General features: G+C 43.4%; 1 protein-coding gene across 2 annotated transcripts; it reads left to right on the plus strand.

Annotated features, from left to right (window-relative positions):
- Positions 1–142: 142 nt before the first annotated feature.
- On the plus strand, positions 143–18,287 carry LOC8043852 (protein YIPF1). 2 transcript variants are annotated; one of them, XM_029981342.3, is made up of 9 exons: positions 143–258; positions 915–954; positions 4,315–4,412; positions 6,873–7,062; positions 9,051–9,167; positions 10,478–10,632; positions 12,755–12,874; positions 14,218–14,280; positions 18,085–18,287. In XM_029981342.3, the coding sequence occupies exons 1-9, from the start codon at positions 220–222 to the stop codon at positions 18,208–18,210; spliced, it is 948 nt and encodes a 315-aa protein (XP_029837202.2). In that variant the 5' UTR covers positions 143–219; the 3' UTR covers positions 18,211–18,287. The 2 variants fall into 2 exon arrangements, with proteins under 2 accessions (XP_029837202.2, XP_029837203.2); XM_029981343.4 differs by lacking the exon at positions 143–258 and adding an exon at positions 295–467.
- The last annotated feature ends 1,066 nt before the right edge of the window (positions 18,288–19,353 follow it).

Consider the following 19,353-nt stretch of genomic DNA (forward strand, 5'->3'; position numbering starts at 1 on the left):
AAATTTACGCACTTTTACTTTTACTTTAGGTTTCGTACGTTTCGTACCTTGGGGTTCCCTGCGTCCATCGCTTTTCAATATGAGTTCTCACGTGACACGACCCGCCGGAGTAACTCTGGTAACTCGGTATTTGGAACACAGCCATACAACGTTCGTGACACGTCACGTGAACGCAAGTCTTGAACATTCGAACACTAACCCCGCCAGCTGGCTTTAAAAATGGCGACTCCAAACACTGCCCGAATTATTGATCTGGAGGTAAACCGTTTCTTCTTACATTACGCTACATAATTGCCTGGGTAAAACATTGCAGAATTATTACGGAACAAATCCTCAAGCTGCGCATTCTCACGCCAGCATCCGCTAGCGCTCGTGCAGCGTGCACTAATGCTCGTGCTGTATTCCTACCTATCAGATCCAAGGATCGTGATCGTCCGTTTTGCTGTTTTTGCTAGCCGTCACCTACCGTGAGTTCAAACCGTGCGCAGGTTCAGTCCACCACCCCTGCTCCTTTCGATCTGTATGAGCATCGCACCGGCGTGCCGTCGTCTATCATTACTGCGTGATGCGCGTCAAAGACCCCATGCTAGCAGTGGTGTACTGCACTGGCTAAATTTCTCATCTACCGCGGAGACACTCATCGGGGCCTTGCCGCTGTCTAAACATAGTATACACAGTATAATTACTAATCGTACTCAGCTCGATGTTGAGGGTTTTAGCGCAGTGCTTGTAGTCTAGAAAGTTGGCTGTCACCTATGCTAGATATCTGTGAGTCGGCGTCGGGGCCGGTGTTTGCTAGGAAGCTCTCAGGTTACAGAAGATTTAAACCGAAGACGAGATTAGGTTATCTCTTCTTTTTTTTTAAATTTTACTTGTTATGAACCTTAATATTACTAATATTTTCTAATTCACAGACGGACCAGTCCGAGGCGCAAGCAAGTTTACAGTTCCAAGGTAAATGAGATACTTTTTGTCTTGTCGGCCTCGTCACACTTTAGTGAAAGGGAGCCAACATTGCACGATCGCTTATACCAATTACTTCACCTTTTATTTTTAATGCGAAAGCATTAACTGTCCCATGGAGCGAACCGGCATTGTCAGCTTTTAAAGCCACGCCAAACGGCACCCACATTCCTCTGTCCTATAGAGCGAAGCCTGTAGTCTGTAGCAGCCACCCCATTGGCTGACACGCGGTGTAGTTCCGAGAAACGCCACCCCACAGAGAAGCGCTCTCCATGGCGCAGCGGCTTGGCTGCCGGTAAGAGCTAGCAGCCGGCCACAGAGGCATCAGAGCCCGCCCGGGCAGGCTCCAGAAAGGCCACACGGCTGAGCTCAGCGCGGCGTGCAGCTTGTAAGGAATACGCTACTAGAAATGCTTTCACATTCCGACACGTCAGCAGTCTTAAGTGTCTTTGTAGTTTTATGCTGTCGCTACAAAAAATACTACGAAAGACCATGTTTGCAAACAAGGAGTAATTGGGAAGATTGGTCGATTTGCCAGGTAGCATGACTAACTGTACTATGTTCGGACTTATCTCACATTCCTGGTCTAGGGGTTTTAGCTTCAGAAGTGCTCTCTCCATGGCCTGAACTGTCTTCAACCGTTTTGAGATTGGCAAGCCATCTGTAGTGAAATAAAAGGGTATAAGATTGAGAACAAGCAGTCACTGGTGATCATAAATGGTTTATCTGAAATACTTTTGACTTTAGATTCATAAGCATCTGATTTCCACCACAAGTAGGGTGTGTAATGATGTCATGACGTTATGATTTGGATTGAATTTGCTGGATGCATGATGCTGACACTTTTCGCTACTTGTGGCTTCATCTTATATATGACATGAAATTTGTGACCACAAACAAACCAACGTAAGTTCTGACCCGGACTGTGGCACAAATATGAAGGCCTTTTTTTTTTTTGTTATACTAACATTTCTAGAAAATTGTTGAAGGTTTTCAGAGGCGAAGAGCAACTCGCATGACAGAGCTAAGTGTAATTTTTCAGAGAGATGCGCATGTTCCCGCTGTCAGTCACATTCTGAGTATCATAAAATGAGCATAAAAACAACAATCCCACCCCATGCAATAATGCCTAACGGCAACGCAAATTTCTTCATAAAAAACAGAAACTAAATTTTGCTTGTTAGTGTGGTGCTGGTTAGAATAGTTAAGCAACTCCTTGATAGCATAGGACAGTGGTGGCCAGGCTGAACCGGCCTAAGAGCTGCAAACAAAACCATGAAATTTCTAAGAGCCGCGGGGAAAGAGGGGGGGGGGGGGGGGGGAGGGCAAACGCTTGTTCAGTGCAGATGACAAGTATCACCGGCTAGTGAAAAAGGCCGCAAGACAGAATATTTCCTCGACCCCAAGCCAAAGCACATGCAAGGTTTGATAGTTTCTGTCATTGGTGCCTTTCCCCCTAGGGTTCGGCCAACTCTGTCAACAATAAATAGAAAAGGGTCAGTGAAAACATACGAATGAAAAGCGGTTCGACTGTACGTAGACTGTACGTATGGGGGCACAAGGCTGCCAAACCTCTAAGCTGTACTTTATTCTGAAACCTTCACCTCCTTCCCTGGGGAAACGCGAAAAAGAGTGGGGGGAGGGGGGGTGGTTCCTTACGAGGGATCCGCGAGCCGCACTTGGACCAGCAAAGAGCTGCATGCGGCTCGCGAGCCGCGGTTTGGCCACCCCTGGCATAGCACATCAATCATATAGCAGTTATGAACCATGTTGTGGAAAGAATGTCAAGCCAAACCAGCATGGTGTACCACAGCCTTTGAGGAGCACATTCGGGCTTACTATAATCTGTTTCACCATAAGTTGGCAAACAAAAAAGGCTGCACCCCAGGGAGCCAATTGGAGCATTACAGCGAGGCATGTAACAAAGTATCGTTGGAGTGCACTTCTTCTGCTGAGAGCTGTCGCATGCTTCGCTCTGTAGCTCTGACTGGCTCGAAAGAGCCCTACGAGTCAATTCCGAAAATTCTGGGATTGTGGATGATTATTATGTCAAAACTGCTAATAAACGGTTCTATGTCATTCGTTTTCCGAAAAGTTAAATAGTTTCTTTGCAAACCTCGTTTAAACGAAAATCACAATGCGGAGCCGACGCAAGATCGGTCCTGCTTGTCAACTAATGGACATCACGTGGTATGGAGACATCGGCTATTATGTCAGGGGTGGCCAAGCTGCTGCTCTTCACGTGTTAAAGTGCAGCTCGCGGCTCGCGGCTCCCCCCCCCCCTACCCCCCCCCCCCCCCCCCCAACTCCCTCCCGGTCACAAAAGCACTTCCCCAAAAACTGAAATGGAATGCGTTTTAAATAGAAAGACAGGTTGCAGTTTGGTAGTCTTGTGCTGCTGCTACCTTACATACAGTTGTACTGCTTTCGACTCGGATAGATTGAAAGTAGTTAGAGTTTTGTTTACTGCACTGGACAAAAGTTTGCCCCCCCCCTCCCCCTTCCCCCCCCCCCAGCGGCTCTTGGAAGTTCCATGCTTTTGTTTGCGGCTCTTACGCCGGGTCAGCCTGGCCACCTCTGGGCTATGTCATCAACAAAAACGGCGGACGGCGCCCTACACTCTCTCTTCTCTCTCTCGCCCTCGCGCTCTGCGCCTCGAAAAGTAAGAAACAAACAAAACAATTCTTCTAGTTTGTGACGTTCTGTACAGTGTTGACTGTATCCACACAGCGGTGTTGACTGTACTGCTCCGCACGTGGCCCGCTAGATTGGGCGGATTTTGGTGACCGTGGAGCCGATCCAACTATGTTGGCCAGTTTAATAAACTTTTAGGCGGAATTGCGCCGCAATACTTTACGAATGCGTTTTTCGAATGATACGACGTAGGACTGGATTGTTTTCTCAACATCGAAGCTTGTCTGGAGTTGCCCTTTAAGCTATGCTAGACGGAATATAGAGCAGCATTACCATTACTGGTACGTGTGGAAGCAGGTTTGCTTCTATCCCCATTTTTGCAATTTCAATCTATTGGTCACTATGTCATGATTAGTTTCTGGCCTGCAAAACACTGCTTTGACTGAAATATCACTGTGATTCGTTCATTTGGTGATGTTTGTACTTTTTCAAAACTTTACGGCATCTTTGGATATATAGTATATGTCAACAAATTATTCATTAGTTACTACCGCATGTCAGCTTTTTAATGCTAGTTTCTAGGTGTAGAAACCCACCATTCTTACAGAAAAGACACAATAAGCTTGCTTGAGTTTTGCACCATCTGACCTTCGTATTTTCATTGCACTTTTCGGGTTGTCGATTTATCACTTACCCATTTCTTTCGCTTTCGTGTAGACTTCTCGGACACACTGACCGGTGCCACAGGTGCCCTTCCCGGGCAGGCGTACACGAGTTTCTCCGTGATGAATGACGACGACGAAGAAAGCGATGAGGTGAGATTGTCGATTGCCTAATTGGTTGGTCCCTTAGGTTCTTTCACGAAAACTTAATTTTTTGCATCCGATTGGTTGCACTGGAGTCTCTTGATGTTGTCCAGAGCATCCATTGGCGAGGGAGGAAAGTGCATGTAATTCGCCGCTTAGTTACTTGCTACCATGGCAGTCCCGACTGAGCCAGCCGGTTTGGAGTGGGAACTTCATCAGTCGTTTAGCTCAACGGTTTCTAAACATTTTTATTCAGAAACAAATGTGAGTGGAAAAATACGAGCTACCGTAGTCTCCCAAGAGATGCCCCACTCCTGAAAGATAACCCACACCCTGTTTTTGGCTTGATTTGCTATTCTTTTTTAAATATTGAATGATAGCCCACTTGTTTTAATTGTAATGTTGGGATTGATAATGGCCTCGCCGTATCTGTGGCTACGTAGTTAGCCATGGCGGTAAAAGAGCAAACATTGCTGACTGGGAAGTACAGTCCATTGCCCCTTGCCACGATAACAAGCTTGGCAAAAACACATTACTTAAAAATATAATTTTTGTTTTACTTTTCTCGATTGTGCACGTTGAAAGTTATAGCCCACTCTTTATTTTCACCCTATTTGGTCTCGACTTTAGGTGAAGTATCTCTCAGGATACTTCACGACGTCTATTTCTTGACATTCTTGCATTGAAAGAGTTCAGAAGCTTACCAACATTTTCATCAGCAACGCATGCGCTAAGAAGAAAAACAGCCGCGCTTAACTCACGCGTAAACTAGATGAAATGCTTTATGGCTGGTTCAGGCATTTGCGTTTCTACAGACCGATCTCGCTGAGCATTCATTCGGTGCGTGCGTGAAGCCGCCACAGCTTTAGCTCACAGGAGCCAGGCTGGAGTGCCCAAGACGTCTCATGCACTGCGTGCGCACGGCTACAGCGAGGTTGTCGCACGTGTGGAAAAACTAAAGTTCACTCGATGCACTGCGGCAGCCGTGGCGTAGCCAAACTGGCTGTCGAGATCGGTCCATTTGGTGCACTGCAGCCACTGGGGACTGGTTGCGACAAGAGACCACATTGGTGAAATTCATCAGTTACCTCGGGAACGCTCCAATATGCATACATTTCCTCATTTTTTTTTTATGCTCCATCTTTCATCATTGTGGGCTCGAGATAATTCGAATGACGTTAAAAGTGAGCATTCCTCGTAAGTAGCACTTAGAAAATTGAATCTCGCAACTACTGCAAAGCCTTCAGTCTAGCTTTACTCAGATCGGAAGTGTTTCCAAAGGTATGCGATAGATGGCACCAGCGTCTTCTCTCGTTGTGAGGGGTTACGAGCCATCGTAACGCGGTCCACACCGCACTCAAACGTGAATGTGCGAACCTGCCTTTATGCCTCCCACGTGTCGTATCACGTGACAACACGGATAGAGCAGCACTGGATGCCGGTAGTTCTTTGGACACCGAGGTGCAAAGCCTTTACTCTGGAGTGAGGTGGAGCAAATTTTCAGGCCCTGGACCGATGGCGGACAAGGGGGGGGGGGGGTTATACAGCTATCTCTCATTTACTCGAACCTGGCTATCTCGAAAAGTCAGTCAAGTTGAAAGATTTTTCTGTCGTGGAATGAACTATTGTAGGCACAATGCATTTACTCATTGGTCATCTCGAAAAGTTTTCAAGACCAACCTCGGAGATATCTCAAAATCTCAACGACAGATATTGCCAAAAAAAAAAAAGAATGGACAGGGCACAGCAAACAATGAACTGGTGAACGTTGGTTGACGGAAGAAACAGCGATGCGAAAACAAACCCACAAAAAATTTAAGTGGTAAAAACTAAATTGTGCATGCAGCCCATGCACCTCAGCGGCGTTTGTTGTCTTACTTTTTTTTTCTCCCTGTTGATACCGGTGTGTTTTTCTCTCCCTCGTGCTCAATGTTAATCTGCTCTCTTTTTCATTTTTTCTTTTTTTTTTTGCATTTTTGTTTTTTTGGTTTTGTCTTCGAATCTTGAGTGTTGCTTGTTGACAATTTTGTCCCGGTCATTTTGTACTCTTCACAATGCCGCGTACGTGCCGTGCCTTGGGAGCGTCAAGTCAATTGGTGCAATTGTTGGAAGGGTTCCTTTTGCACAATGCATGATCGGTGCACTGCCTCGAAACTCCGGTCATCCCGAATTTGTTTCTCTGGTTTTTATGACATTGAGTTTACAAGGGTTTACTACTAGCCACTCAAAAGGACGAGAATGGCGGGGAGAGGAGTTTAGGTTGTCCCGCTTCCAGCCTGAGCTTTCTACCTTAAACGACGCTTCAATGTCTCTTCGAGCATGCACGCACAACCGAAGCATGATGGAAGGCAGGTGCTGGAGACCGGGCATCGGGAAGAGATACCGCATCATTATCGTTCTCTCGGTGACTATAGTAATGGCAATGCGATGTAGGGAACCCACCCATCCATTTGCTCTTAACTGGTGCAGCTGCTGAACCGGGAGAAGGGGGACCCAGGCGGCCAGAAGGGCCCATCCTTCTGGAAGTTTGCATACTACCAGAGCCTGTTCGACGTGACGACAGACGACGTGCTGCGCCGACTCACGTGGTCCGCCCTGCCCCAGCTGAAGGGCCCCACGTACCTCGAGAAGCACATCCAGCCCAACCCAGACCTCTATGGTAACCCTCTCCTAAGCGGACGTCGTTTTCGTTTAGTTTGAAGCAGAAAAGTTTGCGGCAGTTTTTTGGGAACGACTTTCTTACGGCAGTCGGGCCAGAGTTATATGTACCCTTGCGCTTGTGAATGCTGAACGCCGATTGAAGCGCGCATGTGCGGTCTGTGCTCCTGAAATGCCCGAAAAGCAGTGCCCAAGTATAGGCAACTTTTCTGAGCCAGGTTTAGCCGGTGGATCATTGGTAGGGTTCCGTGTTTTTCAGTATACACTGATAATCCCCGGAGAGCAACCCCCGATCCTGTTTTTATCGGAATTGGGGAAACCGATAGACCCCTAATTGGATCTGTTCTTTGACAATGAAAACATGAGCTTCGTGCGAAGAAATGTTTATCTAAAGTTTTATCTTCAGTTGTCCTGGAACACGGCCCACACTGAACTGTCCACGAGGCTACTGCTTTCTTCAGTAATCCCTCTCATTGTCCCGTTTTCTTTTCTATTGGGGCTGGGACATTCTTTGAGTCTTGAGGTCATGTGCACATGTTCTCTGGGAGTTGTAGAATCCCGTGCTTGTGTAACATTGTTTCTTTTTAAACACGATCCCCGGTAGACGCACATTTTTTGTCCGACACTGACAATTGATATAGATAAGTATTGAATCTATAGGGCATAAAATAAATCTCTAAAAAAAACACTCCTGAATTTGTTGGAAAATAAACCCCAGAAAAACATTGAATCTGTGGAACAAAAAATGGAAGACGTTTACAACCCACTGTAATGCCAAATTAGAATGCAGCTCTTGAGGAGGAGGAGGGGAAGGTATAGAGAGGAGGGTATGCCCCTCCTTTTCTCCTGCTCCCCTCCATTTAGCAGAAAGTTTTTGCTAATGTTCCCGCTAAATTTAGGGGTGAAAATTCTTTGCTAAATTTAGTGGAAAAAAATCCCCGTTAAATTAAGTGGAAAAATTTCCCCGCTAAATTTAGCGGAAAAAATTACCCGCTAAATTACCAAAAAATTACCCGCTGACATTGCTCAAGCAGGAAACGGGCACGTAAGAGCAGCGCTTAAAAAAATTAACCTAGAAAAAATCACCCCCGAATTTGTTGGGAAAAAACCCAAAAACAGGGAACCCTAATTGTGGCTTACCAACCCCTTCTGCCAAGAGAATCGGAGGTGATGGTATTGTCGAGTCACGAGACGCTTTGGACAAGCTCTGAGGGCTGTAGAATGCCCCGAGGAAGGCATTGTCTTGCAGCATTAAAAAGGCAGTGAAACATGCACAATACCAAAGGTGTTTATAAATTTGTGAGTGTGTACTTCCAAATTGGTCAGTTTTGGAACATCCGAGAGGGTACATGTACCATCCTCCCAAACTATTACTGTTCTGCCGTATAATTGCAAAGCAGTAAACAGACTGTCCCAATCTGAAGCCAAGTAATGTGGCCATATGGGAACCACGGGTCGACGTCTCGTGGCGCACTCCAGGGGTGTCAAGTCAGCGAGTCTTTGCAATTATAGACACTTAATTAAGACCTAAGTTTGGACCTACGCTGGAATGTACTGTCCTACTGCCTCGACCCCATGGTTGAGAGAATGAGATAAGCCAGTGGCACTTGCTTTTCGCTACCATGTTGGGGACGGTGCAAAACTGGACGCTCCAGTAGCCCTGGGGTCTGATGTGTCTGACCCGGAACTCCGTATAAAAGCCGAGCAGTGCGCTCCAGTCCGATGCTTGGTGTTATTGTGTAAAATAAAAAAAACTGCCGTAGGGCATGCAAGTCGTAGTTGAAAGTCATTGTGTCATAGCTGAAAAGTTGTTTCATGGCCCCACAATGTTAAAAAGATGTTATCCTGCTGATGTTATTTGGGTAATTTTGAAAATCTGATTACCCGTTGCAAACCCAATTAGTAATTCTTCTGTAAGGTAACAGAGTAACTTTTGACGACAGTGTGTAACATGGGACGGTATTTGAGGGCTCTGACTGTGCGCTGCAGGTCCCGTGTGGATAGGGCTGACGCTGATTGTGACGACCTCCGTGAGCAGCAATGTTGCCGGCTACCTCGAGTCTGCTGGTCAGACCAAGCAGTTCTGGCACACCGACTACACCAGAGGTATGCCGGTGCTTGTCTTCTCTTCCCGCCTCAAAGTTATCCATCTTTTTTTTTCCACATTTTTTTTTCTCTTTTTTGCATATTTTTTTTCATCGCGTCTTTCCTGTTTTCATAATTTCAAAGCTGAAGGTTGGACGAGTCGGCGATTTGTGGAAGACGCAACAGCACAAAAAAAACCAGAACAAAAGAGCAGATGCACAGAAAGTGCCCTTTTCGTCTTTTGGCATGCCTCCTATGTTGCCCTGGTCCATTTTGCACTGTTCCTTCCGTAATCAAATCTTCAATTTTGTTTTCTTGTTTACATTCTGGCTTCTTTCTTTTTTTTTTGTACACTGAGCTCTCTTATGCCATTGCTGTATCTCTAGGACCCTTTCTGTTTTTATCGTAATCTAGCTGATCATGCAAGCGTAATTCAGACATCTCCAGGCTCGAATTTGTGATGACGTGGTTCCGTCCTTTAACTTCTAAATCATATGCCCAGGCAGTGCAATCTTAGAGGTTCCTGAATGTAAAGTACCGCATCTCGACTGTCCAGACACTTTCAAGTAACCTAAACTACCGAACATGGATTCGAATATCATTTGCTCCACCATTTCCAGTCGACCAAAAGTGCTAAGCAATTTGACATTTTTTTAGTTTCTAATCTTACACATATTAAAATATTGTTACAACATAGTACTAATCATGTTTTTTTTAAAGATTATAAGAATTGGTATCTGAAATTTGTTTATGAGATTCGAAACTACTCCAATGCTGTGAATCACTGAATCGGATGCGACTCTTGCTTGCTATAGTCACAGACGGGATGAGTACGCTGAAGAGGTCGTTCAGTTGTTCTGCCTCCAGTGTGAGCTTTCTTGGACCTCGGATAATTTATTTATTCCTTTATTACAATTGTGGTAGCCGTGAAACGCGAACTTAATCGCGCCGCCGTTCCGCGGCGACGCGACAGACCTGTGTGACTCATATGAATCTGAAAGAGACACAACTACCAAGATTCTGCGGCTCAGACATGTGGGCCATAGGAGGGGTGCATGAATACAAAGTTTGTTAGCATGCCTTATGGCAATCATGAGGACAATCTCAGAACAGAAGTAATTACGTCCGCGAAACAGTCAATCACGAGATTCCATAATGCTTTGGAATCTTGTGAGCTTCGAGCGTGAGTGGCAAAAAGCAGGATGAAAGGCAACGGGCACATGCTGGAGGCAGGGCATGCGAAAGAGACGCCTGCCATTCTCAGCGTGTCGGCAACCGTAGGCACGATTTCTACGAGGTCCCTGTTCTGAAGAGCGTCTTCCTCTCTTCAGTCTCGTTTGCGACCACGGCCATCCTCCTGTACATCTTCCTGGCTCCCGTGATTCTGTGGACGCTCCTCAAGTACCGCAAAGTGGAGTCTCGCTACAGCCTGCTGGAGTCCCTTTGCCTGTACGGTTACTCCCTCTCCGTTTACGTGCCCATCTCGGTGAGTAGTGGTTACCTCCCTTCTTCTTTCTTGCCCTCGCGTGTTGGTTGTGAGAAGCGCATTGCTGACGGCAGCACTTTGGGGCAGTCTTGTTTAAAGCGGTACTGTCGGGACCGGTAATAAAGAAGTCAACGGGAATCGGAAATCACTTCGCATATATTTGCTATTTCGTTATAACCGACTTTAATTAACGAAGTGCAAAAGAGATCCCTTCGCTGTAGCCGCTATCTCGTTATAACCGACTATGGTATAAGTGGTCTCAACAGTACTCCGGTGATTTTTGGAGCTACCCCAAATAACTATATCTTCGGAATCACCGGCCTTTACTCTTTCTGGTATGCTATTTAGTACTGCGAAATTCAAAATAGCAATAGCGAAATCAGCAAGTGAAAATGATGCCAGAACCAACATTCAAATATACCCGTGCTTTTCAGTGGTGTGACGTCAGGGGAAGGCAGGCTTGCAGGTCCAGTGGGCAGTTTTAAACATGGACTATGCCGAGCATTTGTTCCGTGCTGCTGCACCTGTGCTGGAGAAGCTTCTGTAGCATTCATTTGACACTGCTTGTAATCAGTTGGGAACAAAGTGTACTGACCAAAGAGTGAACCGCTTCCTTCCCCTGACGTCACTTTCTTATTGTTGCCAATGGAGACTTTCACTTTGAAAGGCATGGTGAGGACCAAGATTGTAAATTCAATAACTTTGTGAAAACATTTTGGCAAAATATTTGGGTTACTATTTCAGCAATGTCTTTTTGTGTGTTAAGCAGATTTTCAGGCAAATCATGGACTATGAAGAAAACGCTAGAGTATACCCTTGAAGAAAATACTGGAGTGCCTTTTTAATTTGGCACTTTCTTCATAATCCCTGATTTGCCTGAGAATGTTTCTGAGGCAAATCAGGGAATATGAAGTTTTCTTTTTAACTACCCACACAAATGGTATTTTCTGAATACCTGGATTTTAGTCTTCACAGTATGCTATTTATTGTCACAAAATTTGAAAAAGCTATTGAGAAAACCGTTAATGAAGACGATGCCGAAATCAACATTCAAATTTCTACGCGCTCTCCGGTGGTGTGACGTCACAAATGGTGCAGACTTTCAGGGCACACAGGTCGTAATCTTAAACAGAGCATGTCGAGCGTTTTTTCGTGCTTTTTTGTGAATAAGCTTTCAAGCATTCTTTTCCCTTCATAAAACACCTTGTAATCAGTTGGGAACATTGTTTACTGCCCACTTTGTACCATTTCTGTCGTCACACTTTGGTGTTGCCAATAGGGTCAATGATTTCACAAAATTATTTTTTCTTTTCACACAATACTTGGTGGAATTTAGATGCAGATCAGCGACCATAAAGAAATTGCTGGAGTACCGCTTTAACTGCATGGGAGCCTTTGCTGCTACAGTAATGCTATTGTTTTTCCCGTGACACCGGTGTCAAGTCGTGGTGTCACATGACACTATAACATCACATGATCAGACATAACGGGATGTCGATTTCCCCACTGAATTTTGCGGGAAGGTGCACTTCTGGGATTAGGAGGTTACATTTAATATCTTTCTGCATTTAAATGGCAGCTCCTTATTATTTTGGACTTCAGGAAGAGGTGGACCCCCAGATCATGCAATTTGTTCCCAGTTATAGCATGGGCCATAAAATAGCTTCGATACTCGAAGTAAGCGAAGTGCCACCAAGTGGAACTGTCTCTTAGAAGAACAGCATTTTTAAAGGCACTACACCAAGGATAAAATTAAGTGAGTATTGCATGCCATCAGCAAGCAGTAATAATGTTATACAATATTAGGCATAAACTCAGCTTTTTGAAAAAAGTGTCTATCAGTGTTCACTGTTTTATAAAATGTACATCATCTGCTCAGGAGATCTAGGCATGATGACAGTCCAGGTTTTCTGGTGTGAGGCACTAGGTTCACACCAGTAGGGCAACATGATCATGAGGGTGATGACATACGTGATATATTTGTAAGCAACTGTCTGTTTCAGAAGTAAACTGTGTGCACGTTCAACTCTGATGGTCACTCGAGATGTGCAAGTGTATGTGTACCCATAACCCTGGCTGACTGAGTTTTGCACTATGTACCGTGTTCACATGTCATGGGCAGATCCTATGGGCAGTGCACCTGACCTGGCTGCGGTGGCTGCTCATGATAGTAGGGGCCTCGCTCTCGGGCTCCGTGCTGGTGCTCACCCTCTGGCCTTCCTTCAAGGACGAGTCACGCAAGGTGACTCACTCTCCGCATTGCTCACTTCACACCGCCCCTCTTTTGTGTACTTTCACAAGTGATGCTACAATGAAATCCACTTATAAAGATAGTACCAGATATGATGATGTACTGCTTACAACTATGAGTTTCTAGACTAAAAAGGCTCAGTTTCTAGTCCAGGTATAACGATAATAGGTATTAACGATTGAACTTTTAAGTTTTCTTATTATCGTTAAAAGTGGATTGCACTGTACATGCTGATGTCACATCAGCGGCCAGTGTGAGCCTTTTGCATCATACGTATTGGAACATTGAGTTGGTTTTTCTTGGCCAGGACAAGTAAAGACCACCAGCAGGATGCAATGACATCACATGTGCCCCTTTGTAGGTGCTCCTCGCTGAAGATTATTACATTCCATAATATATTCTAAAGTAAAATTGATTCATAATTATGATGCAATTAAATGCAAAGGTGCAAGCGAGCTGGACAAGAATGACGAAATTAATCCCTGGAGATGGGGAACAAGAGGGACAAAGGACAAACATAAATCTCCAAACACAGCTAGGTGACTGGTGAGCGACCGAAAAAATCCGCCTGGTCCGGGTATCGAACCCGGGACCTCGGTCGCTCACCAGTCACCTAGCTGTGTTTGGAGATTTATGTTTGTCCTTTGTCCCTCTTGTTCCCCATCTCCAGGGATTAATTTCGTCATTCTTGTCCAGCTCGCTTGCACCTTTGCATTTAATTGCATCATAATTATAACTTTAAATTTGCAAGCTTCACCCTCGTTGGTGTTAGACTGGTGGCAGCTGATAAAACCCGTTTGCTCTACTGACGTCTAACCCCTGGTTAGCTCAGTTGGTAGAGTGCTCCACTTGTAATGGAGAGGTCCTGGGTTCGATACCCGGACCAGGCAGATTTTTTCGGTCGCTCACCAGTCACCTAGCTGTGTTTGGAGATTTATGTTTGTCCTTTGTCCCTCTTGTTCCCCATCTCCAGGGATTAATTTCTTTGTTGATTCATAGTTTTTTTTTTTTCTGGTAATGATAAGCCACTCAATCAGCTTTGCTAAAGTTTTATTTAACGATCAATAGTATTCTACTTTACTAAAAAAAAAAAATATTTTTTTGTTTGAGATATTTTTAAACTGTATGGCCTGATGAAGTACATATGTCTTGGAAAACTGAATTGATTAAAAGCTTCGTAAATGTCTGAAAGTAATAGAGCCATAACGTTATGCTAAAAAGTTTACAGGTGCATGTGAGACACGTACTGCATAATATGCAATGTGCCGTGACTAGTATTAGAGAAACATGACTGAAAAATGTCTATAATTGTAGGCTTTTTTATTATTTTTCAGATGGCCTTCATCATTAGCGCTGTGGTGTTTGCCCTTCATGCCCTCTTGGCTCTGGGGTTCGTGGTAAGCGTATAGTCGTTATGTATCGTTTTTATCCAGAGACTCACCAGCAAGTTTTAGTTCTCAATATAAAAATAAAGACGTATGATGAGCTCTTTTAAAAATGCAGTTGGGAAATTTGTAATTGAGTATTGGTTTAGGGACAACTAAGAGAGGGACACTGAGAAAAACACTAAAAAGACAAGCGAGATAAAAAGTCCACTTACGAAGTCTCAAGTGCAGCTAAAATACCTTCATTTGTTGCAGGAAATCTGCAGCACATCTGAAAAGAAGGCCTGAGACATATAGAGTGTATGAGACGATCTAGGACTCAGTGCAGCAACCTCAACTTTCTTTTGAGTTTGTATTTTGCAAGTTCAATCTGCACACTTAATATTTGAAAATGTGCCTCACTCTAAGTGAAAAAAAAAAAAAAAAACATTGGCAGAATTACATTTTATAAAGGAAAGTTGAAAACCAGTCAATTTCTTCTATGAAACGATACTCCACCACCGTCTAGTAATGAGGGCCTCCAATACTTTCGCTTTGTCCTTGTCTTTTAATGTTTTTTTTTGTTGGTTTTTTTTATAAAATTTTATGAACTTGCCCAAATTTTCACTTTATCTACAGCAGCACAGATAAAACACAAAAATTAGACAAAAAAAAAAAAAAAAAAAAAAACAACTTAGTATGTTTGATGTTTTTCTGCATTCTACAGTAGGCTCGTGATAATTCAAACTCGAATATTTCGTACTTCTGGGTAATTCAAATTTCAAAATTTTGAGTCTCCCGCTATGTTTTTAATGCAGGTATTCATAAGCCGCTTAATTCAAATGGCGTTTTGATGTAGTTCATTTTTTTATTATCGCGGCCCCATTGAGTGCACTTCTTTCCGAGTACCACTGCACTGCAGAGAAGCAACACCCGCGGAGCTTGCCTCCACGGGTGTTGCTTCTCTGCGATGTACAGGTGCTCGGTGAGAAGTGCATTCTCTGTACCTTTATTTTTTTATCTTTGTCGCCACTTGGTTCAGTCATACCAATCTTTGTAACACATTCCCCTTATGTAATGCCCAAAAGGGCCTTTAGGGTTAAAATTAATAAATAAATAAATAAATAAACAAGCAGGCAAACATAAGCTATGAAAACTAACACCATGCGAAAATTTCCACAACAACTTGCGCGGACGCTGTGACGTGGCGGCATGGCATAGGTCTATGTCACAGCGTTCGCTCAAGTGTTTATGAAAACTGCCGCGCAGTGCCCGTTTTCATCGCTCATGTGTCCCTTGCTTAATAATCCACATAGACAAATTCTTGGCCTGACAAACAAACTTAATTTTTTAACAGTCCATGATGGAAAACAATTTTGAGCGTTAAATAAACTGATTTCATACATTTCATAAATGTTTCATGTGGGGCATACCTGCCTATGATCAGTAGGCCTATGTAGAGGAAATCGTTAAATATCTACTTTTTATGTGTAACCATTCAAATGGCAAATCATATTTTTATCTTTCATCATATTTAGATACATTTTTGATAATTCAAACTTGTGATAGTTCAAACAAAATGCATGGCTTCCTGGAGGTGAAATTAATGAGAGTCTACTGTATTTTGTTGCGACGCTTTTCTGTTAATATTGGTCGCTCATCTCTTTGTGCAAACTTTTGCCGCATGGCCGCAGCTAATCAATGATTAAGGCTAGTCGTGGTATTGTGCGTAACATCTGCCAAACTCTTGTTTGTGTGGGGCATGTGAATAAATCAGTGATGGTGGAATTCTTGTTGCTCTAAGTACAATCCTGTGCATGAACTCAAAATGTCAATTTGAGTTGCCAACTCTTGAGAGGTCAGAAGTTATGTGGTAGTCCGTGATTTCCAGATACACTTTTAGCTTGGAGGACGTTACAGACAGTGCACTTCAATTTTCATGCACTGTCAGCCGTTTTTCAAGCTGGGCACATTACCTTGTTTTGGTACCGGTAGTTTCTTGACACTTTCTCAACCAATTGCTCTCTTAGCACAGAGTATTTAGTCGATTCACCCATTATGCTTAATGCAACATGCTCTTACCTCACGTCTCTTTTGCACTTGCCGCACCATTCCGGGTGTAGTGGTGAAGAGGTATGTCCTACCTTCTCTCATTAAGCATATGTGTGGACAGAATGCTGATTGGAGTATAACTCAACACTTTGACCAGTTCTTTAGTGTAAGCATAACTTCATGTTTCACTGTGTATTGTGCACGTGGTGTAATTGTTAGAGAGCACTTTGATATCTTTTCTGACCTGCATCATATTACTTTGCTTTCCGCAGCACTCTTTATGAAGGCATGTGCACTGGGGTGCATTCGTGTAAGGCATGTGCAAGGCATGTGCACCTTTAACTGGATATCAGAAACTTGTGGCTAACAAACGACAGTCATGATTTAGCCCAAAGTTCTATTCTGACAAAGGCTGTCCTGCAATATTGTACAGTTTCATAGAAGAATTTGCTGTTAGAATTGGGTGGCAATGCTTCGGGACTTAAAATTTGGATCAAGCAACTTTTAAAATTTTTAATGAGAAAATGGTGGCCAGCAGATTCCAAGAATAGTACAGAGAGACACTACCTGCACCCAAAAGCAAACTTTTTTTTTATGGGGGGGGGGGGGGGTATTGAAGATTAAGAAGTTTAAAAGTCCGCTTTTAACCATTTAGTCGGGAAATGTTAGGTTGTGAAAGATCAAAATTTTGTTTTAACCACTAGCTTAATTAAGATGTGGGCAGAGTCTGAACTTTCTGGTATAAGTTATACTCCGCGACAACTTTTCTTGGCAATGCAGTGGGAGGTACGTCCCGCGTCCCCTCTCTCATTTTGAGTGTACGCAGGCTCTCCTCCTCTCCCGGAAATGGGGGAGGAGGAGAGCCTGCATACACTCAAAATGGGAGAGGGGACGCGGGACGTACCTTCCACTGCATTGCCAAAAAAAGTTGTCGCGGAGTATAGTACTGTAGTTTACTTTTGGGGCACAGAAACTGTGGCTTGCTTTTCTCTTGGAAATGCCTTGTTGTGGAGGAAAAAATAATGATATGCACAATATCTAATTCATTTTTTTAAGCTTGTAAATATAGTGGTGTGCAAATATCCGATTTGATTGTAAATTGTATATGAATTGCAAACTCATCTGCAAATCAGAACTGGAATGTTTTTTTTTAAGCAGCCACATATGTGAATGTATGACAAAGTTTTACTCTATACAAAACATTTTACATGTGAATATTTAAAGGACAATGTCACTATTCTCTAAAAATTAAAGGTCCAGATACAATCGTAACCAGTGGAGGTTTAACTACTACAGCGATCGAGCAAAATTTTCTAGCTTTTTCAGGCAACTGAGGTGCCCTGCCTTGTCTATCGTTTCACCGAGCACATTGTTGTGAAGCTTCATGCGAGAGCACGAATGCAAAGTGTTGAAGCCTGACTCAGTAAATTGGGGAATTCTGAAGACGTTGCTCATAATATTTGAACATTGGAAGATATAGAATATTTCACAGAAAAAGAAGTGTGCTTCAAGTCAAATCGAATAACAAACACCATTTGTGAATGAGGAGCTCTGAAGAATTTGCTCGTAATATTTTAGACATTTGAAAAACTATAATAATCGCAAACAGTAGAATTGTGCTTGAAGTTGAATCGAGTAACAAACACCATTTGCGAATCATTCGAGGTTTGGAATATTCACGCACCTCTAGAGTTTATACAAAAGATGCAGAGATACAAAATGTGCCTACGGTATATCTCAGGCACAACAGTATATATTTGTTTATTTTAACTTCTTGCTTTGCAGAAGTACTTCTTCCAGCACGAGACCATCCATGATGCTGTTGAAATGATATCTTCAACTGCAGCGCTTCCTTCTTCAGCTGTGCCGCTGACTACTGCATCGCCCAAACTGTTCACTACCAAAAAATGATCTTTGAGAGGGAGGATATTTTTTTTTATTTATTTAAAATGTTGAATAAATGCTGTCTACCAAAAAAAAAAAAAAAATGTCAGAACTAATTGCTTTATGTGCAATTCGTTGTGGGAGATAAAATGGCTGTGTGACGTCACAAAGAGGGGCGGAAAAGGGGGGGGGGGGAGGGGGCGAACCGCCACGGGTACAGCTCTCGAGGCCGTGCAGCTGGGCAGTGGTTTCCCTACACACCCCCAAGAGAAGGAAGGGGGGGGGGGAGTTGTAGTAGTAGCACACCCCCCTTGTTTTTTTTTAAGGGGAGACACCCCCTTAGACGGTCAACTTTTAAACCCTTTGCTTAAAATTAATGAAATTTACAGGGTAGGTTGGTGGTTATGCTAGAAGGTGCGTAACAATCTTTTAGGTCTGTTGGTTAGGTGGGAAGGAAATCAGAGCAGCTTCTATCAGCAACACGCCTAGATTGTTTAGTTAATCTATCGTTGGAAAACTATCACAATATTCAAGATTTTTATTCGCTATATATCTAGCTGAATGCCTAGGAGGTGCGGCTATGGAAAGTATTTTTGTAAAAGTAATTTATTTTTATCAATTTTCTCTTCTGCAAAATTGGTCAACATTTTGGTCTTCTGTGTCTTCGACAAAAAGTCTACATTTTTTTATAAAAGACATCTGGAAAGTGACAAAAACATTCCATAGCCGCATTCCTTATTAAATTTCAGTCAGGAAAAGTGAAGAAAGAGCCTCCCCCGTATTGCCATTATCAAACGATAGATTGACTAAAATGGAACTTATACCAAAAAGTGGAACGGAGAAAAATGCGTTCAAAGTGCTCCAAACCCTACCCTTTCTTTAGCTTCGGTTGACAGAAAATAATCTATAAAAAATTAACTGTGCAGTGTAAATTAGTGAAAATTTCTGGGAATACTCCCTAGGTGTTGGTGGATGCAAATATGTCATTTTTCAAAATCAACATTTTTTGCAGAAATATTTTTTTCTGGGTAGTGTCCCCCCTTAATGCGCCCCCTCCCCCTAATTTCAATTCCTGGCGCCACTGCTTTCATATTGAACCAATTCTTTGTCAATATGTTTCTTTTGTGCGTGTGTCTGTGTGTATGTACATATTTTTAGAATGTTTGGTGC

The sequence above is a fragment of the Ixodes scapularis genome, unplaced genomic scaffold (assembly GCF_016920785.2).
Source record: "Ixodes scapularis isolate PalLabHiFi unplaced genomic scaffold, ASM1692078v2 PGA_scaffold12__126_contigs__length_90152505, whole genome shotgun sequence".
Taxonomy (NCBI): domain Eukaryota; kingdom Metazoa; phylum Arthropoda; class Arachnida; order Ixodida; family Ixodidae; genus Ixodes; species Ixodes scapularis.

What these genes read in the sequence shown, in the direction of transcription:
- LOC8043852 (XM_029981342.3), top strand. Translation starts at nt 220, where the DNA reads ATGGCGACTCCAAACACTGCCCGAATTATTGATCTGGAG. An exon ending in ACGACGAAGAAAGCGATGAG is followed by an intron (nt 4,413 to 6,872) that starts GTGAGATTGTCG and finishes TAACTGGTGCAG; the next exon opens with CTGCTGAACCGGGAGAAGGG. An exon ending in GCACACCGACTACACCAGAG is followed by an intron (nt 9,168 to 10,477) that starts GTATGCCGGTGC and finishes TCCTCTCTTCAG; the next exon opens with TCTCGTTTGCGACCACGGCC.